A 9,420-nucleotide genomic window follows, 5' to 3' on the forward strand; every position below is an offset into this window, starting at 1 on the left:
CTCTCTGTGGTGAACAGTAAAGTCCCTGGCAATAAGTCAGTAGCAATTTGAATGAAAAAATGTAAATATGCTTATTACTGCTCACTGTGTACTGTTTTGCATTTGATGTGCATGATAACTAATAACATTGACTTGGTTGGGAGCTTCAGAGGTGTGCTCTTTGGCGCCACAAAAAAAAAAAAACTTTCACTGTCAGAGGTCAACAGGTCCTGTCTTCAGACATTAGATAACTGACAAAAACAACACTTTTATTCTTGGAAATTATATTACAAACTAAAATATACATATGGCTCATTAACCATCCCATTTATTATTATTTATTACACACACCTTGTATGTGTGAACTTAGCTACAGTCCTCTCACTGCCATGCATGATTTGTGCTAGCCATTCTCCAGTTCTTTGTCATTGGTCAGTTTGTAACCATAGGGCTGGATGGATATTTTTAGGTGGCGAACCAGTCGCAACCCCAGCTAAAGCCACACCAGTGTGACAACCACTATAACTCCACAATTATGCCAGTGTCACAGCCCAAACAATATCTAACTAATAGGTCATTACATTTAGTTAACGAAGGATTTACAAGATACGTGAATGTTAGGTGTTGGTCAGTGGTGCCTTAAGTCAGTGACCAGTCATGAGTTACATACAAGTTAATTATGGTAATCATTTACGATGAGCAAAAATGCACAAGGTAAGAATTTGTTAAGCATAAACACGATGAGCTGGATTTAAGGGCTGTGTAGCAAGAGCCAGACCTTGTGCATTGATAGTTCATGACATTTATCCCAGTCTGATGCTGCATCTGTAAGTCCTTACTCCTGCCTAGAGAGCAGCTCTTCCAAGGTTTATCTTCCGCCGTCTGCTTCAGACGCAGGTACACGTGTCTGGGAGGGCACGTGTCAAATGATATTAGATGCCCTTTCATTAAATGGAGATGGGACCAACAACAATAATAACTATCTATCTATCTATCTATCTATCTATCTATCTATCTATCTATCTATCTATCTATATATATATATATATATATATATATATATATATATATATATATATATATATATACATACACACACACACACACACACGTTTTTTCTCCAAAGTTGCTCCACATGAGGTTGGAGATTGATGAGCAGAATTATATACGGTACTATCGCAGTGAGAACGCCAACTATTAGCCTACTCAGCTTCCTCTGATTAACGATATAACCACTGTGTAAAATTTTAAAATCCACCGTTGACATCGTTGGTTCGGCAAATAATTAAGTAACCCTGGATATGTCTTCTTATTCAGGCCGGAACCTTTGAAATTTCTCAACTTGTGATTACTATACAACTGTATTTCGTTCCTCCTGTTGGGGGCAGTATAAAAACGCCATGGGGTATGCTTTGTAGAATTCCCCGATTGTTTATAACGAGTGTCCGTGTATTTATTTTTCCTGATGGGCAGACGAGGAGAGTATGCATTATCTGATGTATTGGAGGTTTATATATAATTATTAACAGTCTGTACATTTTGCTTTTTGAAGATATGTCAGACAACGCAGATGAAAGGTCCCACGTAGTTGTTCGACCTGCTTGTAAAACAAGATTTGTGCATCCTCTGACCATTCGCCATGACCCACCAGTACTCATTAGTACCAGAAGACTACTGGCAAATACAGTCGTCATTCAGCCTGACCGGCACTCAGTGAGAAGATTGGGTACTTCATTTGGGCAGCCTGGTGCTGAACACGAAGACAAAATTTATAGAGGCTTCGATAACTTTATTATAGAATAGCTGACGTGGATGTGTGTATTTCATTAGGTGATCATTTTGTTATCGTATGAGAAAAAATTAAGGTTGACAATCGATATTACTTTAATACGACTGTTTGTCATTTTAAAAAAGGGAATGTACAGCCTTGTTCATAAACTGTAATGAATATTAGAAAACGAAGTTCTTCGGAAAAAATACACAAGTGATTGCACTCTATAAGGTTCCTTGAAGACCGTTTCAAGTGCAAATAGAATATTCATACAAAGTCATAGGCGTGCCCTGAAGCGCTGGAGTCGCAGGCGGAACTTCAGAGAAACCTCTGGTATACAAACGAAGACGATACTGCGATCAACAGGACTGCGCCCACGTCGTAGACACGATCGGATTAAGAGCAGACGCTGTTCAAATCGAGGAAATAACGACAATTTGCGGATCGTCAACACAGTTTATTTAACACAAACGCTGTTCACTGGAGTCTGCGTTACAAGAGTTCAAGAAATGCATCTAAGTCCATTTAAATCCATATAAGGACTCGGGTATTCGTGTTTTGATTATTCTGATGAGAGTGAACGCAAATTCATAATTACACCGACAGAAACATTTAAAATTGACTAACTTTGCATGGCTGAAGTGCAGCAAACTTTGCAAAGTTTATCCCTTCTGCGCACTTTACCTGTCGCGATGGCGGAGGACGACAATGTCATCGCAAGTGTTCCCGAAAGTGATGTTCCAAGTAGCAGTTTTAGCGTTCTTAGCTGGGAGCAAGTGCAGCGGTTGGACATTATACTGACAGAGACCATTCCTATCCATGGTAGGGGCAACTTCCCCACGTTGGAGGTGAAACCTCGACAAATTGTAAAAGCTGTGAGCAGTCGCATGGAGGAGAGTAAGATACGCGTCCGAGACGTGCGTCTGAACGGGTCTGCTGCGAGCCACGTTCTTCACGAAGATAGTGGACTTGGGTATAAGGACCTTGATCTCATATTTTGTGCTGACCTAAAAGGCGAGACGGAATTTCAGATAGTTAAAGACATAGTTTTGGACTGTCTCCTGGACTTTCTTCCCCAGGGAGTAAATAAGGAGAAAATCACACCGTTAACCTTAAAGGTATATTATTATTATCATTATTATTATTATTATTATTATTATTACATTTTAGATGCTGGACATAGAGGTTACAAAAGGCAAAATGCAAAGAAATGTAGATTTAGAGGGTATGCGGCTAAACATTTAGAAGTTTCAAAATACTAATAGTAAAACCTTGGTTTCTGATTGCTAAGGGGATTTGCTCAACCTGTTTAAAGCTGATCCTGCATTCTCAGCTTGTTAGATATAAACAGAAATGTTAGGCAGGATCACTACGTAAGAATTAATGTGTTATCTGAAAAACTGCAGCATATTGTCTGCACATCACAAAAACAATTTTCAGTTTGATACAGTCTAATGAAAATGTATTAATTTATGAAATTAAACTATACAATGACAAATGATGGCAATGCATGTCATTTAGGACTTTTGGTTCTGATCTACCTCACAGGAAGCCTATGTTCAGAAGATGGTAAAAGTTTGCAATGACTCAGACCGCTGGAGCCTCATCTCCCTCTCCAACAACAGAGGCAAGAATGTGGAGCTCAAGTTTGTAGACTCGTTGCGGCGACAGTTCGAGTTCAGCGTGGACTCCTTCCAGATCAAACTGGACTCTCTCCTCCTCTTTTATGAATGCTCAGAGAACCCCATGGCCAATGCCTTTCACCCCACCATCATTGGCGAGAGCATGTATGGAGATTTCAGCGTGGCTCTGGAGCACCTGCGTAACAAGGTGATCTGCACAAGAAACCCAGAGGAGATCCGGGGTGGGGGTCTGCTGAAATACTGCCACCTGCTGGTGAGGGGCTTCCGTGCTGCCTCTGAGTCTGAGATGAAGTCCCTGCAGCGCTACATGTGCTCACGCTTTTTTATTGACTTCTCAGACATAAACGAGCAGCAGAGGAAGCTGGAGTCCTACCTCCAGAACCACTTTGTGGGGCTGGAGGACCGCAAGTACGACTATCTGATGACTCTGCATGGGGTGGTGAACGAAAGTACGGTATGCCTGATGGGACATGAGAGGCGACAGACGTTAGGGCTCATCGCCATGCTGGCTGTGCGGGTGCTGGCGGAGCAGAATGTCATACCAAATGTGGCAAATGTCACCTGCTACTACCAGCCTGCCCCTTATGTAACAGATGGCAACTTCAGTAATTACTATATTGCTCAGGTGCAGCCAGTGTTTGCCTGCCAGCAGCATACCTACTCAACCTGGTTACCTTGTAACTGAGCACATGGAGAATTAGAGAAGGAGAGTGAGAAAGTTGCATTCTTATAAAGAATCTGAACCCAATTTGTAATTCGTCCTGAGCATTTCAGAAAAGCCAAAGCAAATAGTTGATCTACTTAATTAAAAGCTCCATGTTCTCTACACTGTGTTAAAGCATAATTGATCATTAAAAAGGGGAAATGATAATCAGCTGCTGTGATGTCTGCTCCAGACAGGGTTCCTGTTTTGTTGTGAAATTGCAGTTCTTTACAGCCTTGATAACAGATGTCACGAAGGTTCAGTGTAGCCTCCTTTCGTCCATATGTGGAATGATATTTAGTCTTTTTATTTTCTTAAGCTAACTAGTTCTAGAAAACGCAAACAAAAACACCATTAAAGACTGGGCCTAGGACTCGATAACGCTGTTGTGAATGTTAAAAGTCTTTACATGGACAGAAGCCTGGCTCTGTTATGGTGTGGTGTGGAGAGCTCCATGCATGCAAGTGGTCTGCATTCAGAGGTATAGTGCGCAAAATAAGAGCTTAAGGAAAACAAGTCTCCATCAAGCTCTTTCGATCTGGCACAAGTAAGGTGAGGGGAAAACATATTTACATCGCAAAAGGCAAAAAGTTAATATCAGATAAAAGGTTATGTTCTTAAAACATGTTTACAAAACCAAAGATTTTATGATTGTGTGTTTTTATTGTCCAAATTTGGAGAAAGTGTTGTCTATATTTGTATATTTGAAACATTCATTCGAAGTGCCTAATGCCATTGTAATACAGTAAGGGAATTAAGCAGACTAATATTTTTTGTGAATAAGAAAAAAAACAAGTCCATGATCCTTATACACAACAAAGTGACTCAAAGCTTGTGAATGTATAGTATTTTTCCTGATTTTCAATGTGTCATTTTGGTAAAAATTTAAATCCTAAGGTAGCAACATTGCAGAAAGAAAAGAGAGATAATATAGCACATCTCAAGATGTATGGTGCTTTATGTTTGAAATACTGAATTTTAAAAAAAGAAAAAAAATCAATTAGCCACATTATCTTTCTCTTAATTTATTTTTGCTTGTTATGAGCAGAATCCAGAGTCAAACTACATTGACTCCCTTAATTAATTTGTTACTGTATGTAGGATAATTAACAAGGTGGCTTTTCAATGCTCCATAAGGTCACGCAGTCTCGCTGTACAGCATGAGCTTGCTGTATATTTTGGTTGTAGTTCAGATCAGCTATTACGTTCGCCTTATAGCAGACAAGTGTACAAAAACCCTGTGTCAGGCGAGAAAAGGAAGCAAAAGCAGGGTGCGGTAGAAAGACAAAGAGCTGTCTTATTTAACACAGAGAGGGGAGTGTGTTTTCCTGCTGCTATAGGGGACAATATTTGTCAAAGCACTTCTGATGGTGGGACACTATTTGATGTAACACCCTAGCAGGGAATTCCACAGTCACTGCTGAAGCGGTGAGACTAAAACTAGCTGTGTTCATACTTCCTCGCTTGAGCTTGCCGTTCTGTGTGTGCAGCATTAACCCGGCATTCAACCCGTGCAGACGGAGTTAACCTGTTCCTGATTAACAGTGGCGAAAGGAAACATGTCTGGACGGTAGCACAGATATTTAAATTTAAGAAGGAGAAGGAGAGAATGTGTGAAAGAGTGTGTGGGGGAGGTGAGACCATAGAGGAGAGTAGAACTGGAGAGATGGGTGCAACTGGTGAAGGGGTTCATCTCCTCCTGCAAATCGTTTTAATGAGCACCACCTCTGTCATAGTCTGAAATGCGCTGGCTCTTTATTTAAAGAAACAGAAATGAACAATTTTAAGATACATAATCACCCAACACAGAGAAATTTAGAGGTAACAGTGAAATGAGTATTGTCCCAAGAGACTGTGTTCTTCATTCTGCTCGTTTTGCATGTTTTTTACTGACAAGGTTTCCCCTATAGATGTGTGTGATGCTGAGAGTAAAAGTGCACTAGCCTGTGTGTAGACTGTGCTGTGTGGCTACTGCTGACCGAAGCAGAAGGAGCAAACATTCTTTTTCGTGTGCTGGTATTTTATTTGCTCATCTCTGCTTTTGAGTCGATCAGTTTGTTGTTTATGCCCAACGTTGCTGTTTGTTTTGTAACATTTTTGTAACACATGTCCTGTGGGCATCACAGTTGGAACCCCCCTACCCCCCCATGAAGGTTGCAAAAGCTCAGTGTTGTTTTCCCTGTCCACTGGCAAAAGCAAGTAGAATATTATGCTATGTTGCAGTGTTCAACAATTGTTTAAAAATTCAGAGTGAGACAAACTTTCTGTATTTTATGAAGCTTGTTTTTAATAATTGTATTACACACTCTAATTGTCATTCTGCTTTGAACTCTGTGGTAAAGCTGCTAAATGTTGATTTCTGAACTGCTTTTTTTTTTTTTGCAAATGTTGCTGTTTCTAAAAGGTCGAAGAGTTAAAGGATTTCTCCTCAATAAAAAAAAAGATTTAAAACTCTGAGTGTCATTCAATTCCTTACATCCCAGCAGCTTGATATTGTACTTGTTTTCCACAAATATCAATCTAGCTGTTTTAGGCTAAGCTCTAGCTAGAGAGCAACTAAAAGTTTTTAATTTAATATAGTGTTCCCATTGATGGAAATATGAAAATATCTGGGTTAACTGCTTGTTCCAGTGTCTGGTAAGCAGTGCCTTCCCCACACATAAACATAAAAAAACAAATTTAATATTTTAACTTTCATGTAATACTCTCCTAAATGCAATCTTTTAATAAAAGAGATCTGAATATTTAATTTTTCTAAATCACTTATTATCCTTTAATTTTAGACTAAGCTCCCAGCAAACAAAGGAATATCCTGGTCTGGGACAGCCAAATCAGAGTTCATTCCGGCCTGACGGTATGAAGGGAGGGAGGGAGGGAGAGAAGTGAGGGGGGATTACTTTTATTGCTGCTGCCAAAAAGAGCTGCGTTGTGAATGGGGGTGATTTTCATCCACCAAAAATGAGACTTTGATGGTGCCGTAAATATCTTTGCCTCATCAGATTCTCCCTATCAGTGCCCAAACCCTGGCAGCTTTACCTTTCAGTCTATCACTACAGCGTGCCAGCCAACAAGAGCGACACTCAGTGCAGCTTAGAGTTACTATGCTCTATGCTGTAGTCTTACATAAAAAGGAAACAGAAATAAATTAAAAAGGATGATACACAGGTAAAGTATTTGCCATTGAGTATAGCTTCCCAAATTCTTTCATTATGATTATGAATTATAGCCTAAGAAAGTAGAGTACTGGTAACCAGACAGAGGTCAGACATATACATGTGGCATATTCAAAGGAGTGTCAACAAAATACAGGTTATATATGCTGGCTAATGTTTAGTTTATATTTACAGCATTTAGCTAATGCTTTTATCCAAAGTGACTTACAATTAGGACTGAATACACCTTGAGCAACTGAGGGTTTAGGGCCTTGCTCAGGGGTGTAACGGTGGTGCTTGAACCAGCAACCTTCCAATTAAAAGTCACTGAGCTACCACTGCCTCATTTAATTTAACTTGAAATATATGAAATAAGATTCTCCTTCAGTTGTAGAGCAGAGAAAAGGTGCAGTGCAGAATTACATTCATGAGAATTTATCATTTTCCTGTTTGTAAAATGGGGTAAAAACTTAATAAAAATAGATATGCAGATTTTTATTCAGGCTACTCATCTGTGAGTGAAGTTCACGTACTTTTTAAAATCCAGCCAGTGAGATGTTGAGTGACAGAACTGAGAGCAGTCTTATTTACAGTGTATATACACTCACACACGTACACACCCACACCAACATACACAAACACACATACATAGTAACACAATGACTAACAAAATACTTTATTGATTCAAGGCAGGGTCACTGTTTGTGTTTTCCACTGCTTGTCCGATACAGAAGGACTAAGAAAGGGGTGGCATACTGCCGTATCCTGAAGCATCCCTGTCAAGTGAGTGCCTTCTGTAGAGGTACATGAGTAGGGTTCAGTGTACGTGCATGGTTTGGGTCCTTTGAACTGGCAGTCAGAGGTACCAGATTGTTGGCTGTCCTAAATCAGGAATTAGACTTACTAATCATTAGTCATAAATCAGCAGGCCTTTCTAGTGAGTTAATTTGTGGTAAGCATAATCCATATAACACAACAAATGGGAAGTACCTCAGTTTATGTTTGTGAGAGCAGTACAGCAACAGGGTAAATACTGGACACAGGCAGGTTGTCCCCTCAAACAGCATTATCTAAATGCTTTTTACTTGTAACATTGCTCTAACACAGTGGTATATGTTGCTCTTGTAAGATCTTAAATAATCTGTCTATAGATACATTCAATAAGCAAGAAATGTGGGTTGCTATAAAGTGACATTTCTATAAAGCCCTGTTGTATTGTATCTTTGACATCAGCAGTTATCCAGGATAACCAGTAGTTCTAACATTCTAATAGCAGTACAACTCTACATATTTTTGGCTAACCTGTTTCAAATCACAAACATTAACTACAAGCTGAGACCTGTGACATCAGCGGCATTCTAATAGTTCAGCAGCAAACTTCAAAGGGTGCAGCAACCTAAATGAATACTGATATCTAGGCTTTTTCTGAAACAGGGCTAAGCCAAACCTAAGAAAGATAAAATTATAGGAAATATGTAGGTACTACACCTAGTTTTAGTCTGCCACAGAAAAGAAAACACTGATAGGCTTTCACCAGAGAATACCATTTTATCTCCAGTTGCTTACGAGGTGACGGTTACTGACTAAGAGGCATTCTGTATATACCCTCAAAACCATCTACTGCCTTCTAGGCTCAGCTGAATGTATTTTCCAATCATGGATAGGAGTGTAGCCCTGCTAATTCATGGGATTTCTCTCCTTTTTCAGTTTCTGTGAAGCATTTTTTCCAGATGAAGAGTTTTATGGAATCAGAGAGGGGTAACATGGCTCTGCAGAGTCCCTTCACAGCAGCAACAGGGATTTCCTCCAAGAAGGTTCACTATGGCCAGCTGGCAGCGACCACTGTAAATTACAATGCAGTTCAGTTTGAACTGAAAGTAGAGGAGCCATAAGCAAAATTCATATATTCAAACACATGCAAGAGCATTTATAGAGTGAAAGCTTAAATGCTTGCTACCAAATGTGTATATCATAATGAAAATCATGCGACTCTTCATTACATGGTGGCTTGTGTCATTCCTAGCATTCTTACAGTAACGTTCATTGCCTACAATTCATCTGAGATATATCGGTGTGCTACATGTGATTATACTATGTAAATGTACTTCATCATTGCAAACTAGTTTTTCATTGATCATATGTTTTCACTTTTCTTTTTTTGTCCTTTCCTTG

At 39.5% G+C, this 9,420-nt stretch overlaps 1 protein-coding gene across 1 annotated transcript; it reads left to right on the plus strand.

Moving 5' to 3' along the window:
- Positions 1-2,073: 2,073 nt before the first annotated feature.
- tent5aa (terminal nucleotidyltransferase 5Aa) lies at positions 2,074-6,547 on the plus strand. Its single transcript, XM_027001510.2, has 2 exons — positions 2,074-2,868; positions 3,299-6,547. The coding sequence occupies exons 1-2, from the start codon at positions 2,383-2,385 to the stop codon at positions 4,076-4,078; spliced, it is 1,266 nt and encodes a 421-aa protein (XP_026857311.2). The 5' UTR covers positions 2,074-2,382; the 3' UTR covers positions 4,079-6,547.
- Positions 6,548-9,420: the final 2,873 nt, after the last annotated feature.

The sequence above is a fragment of the Electrophorus electricus genome, chromosome 10 (assembly GCF_013358815.1).
Source record: "Electrophorus electricus isolate fEleEle1 chromosome 10, fEleEle1.pri, whole genome shotgun sequence".
In the NCBI taxonomy this organism is placed as follows: domain Eukaryota; kingdom Metazoa; phylum Chordata; class Actinopteri; order Gymnotiformes; family Gymnotidae; genus Electrophorus; species Electrophorus electricus.

Coding starts and splice junctions, on each gene's coding strand:
- tent5aa (XM_027001510.2), top strand. CDS start 2,383: ATGGCTGAAGTGCAGCAAACTTTGCAAAGTTTATCCCTTCTGCGCACT. Junction 2,869..3,298: donor TCACACCGTTAACCTTAAAG/GTATATTATTAT, acceptor TCTACCTCACAG/GAAGCCTATGTTCAGAAGAT.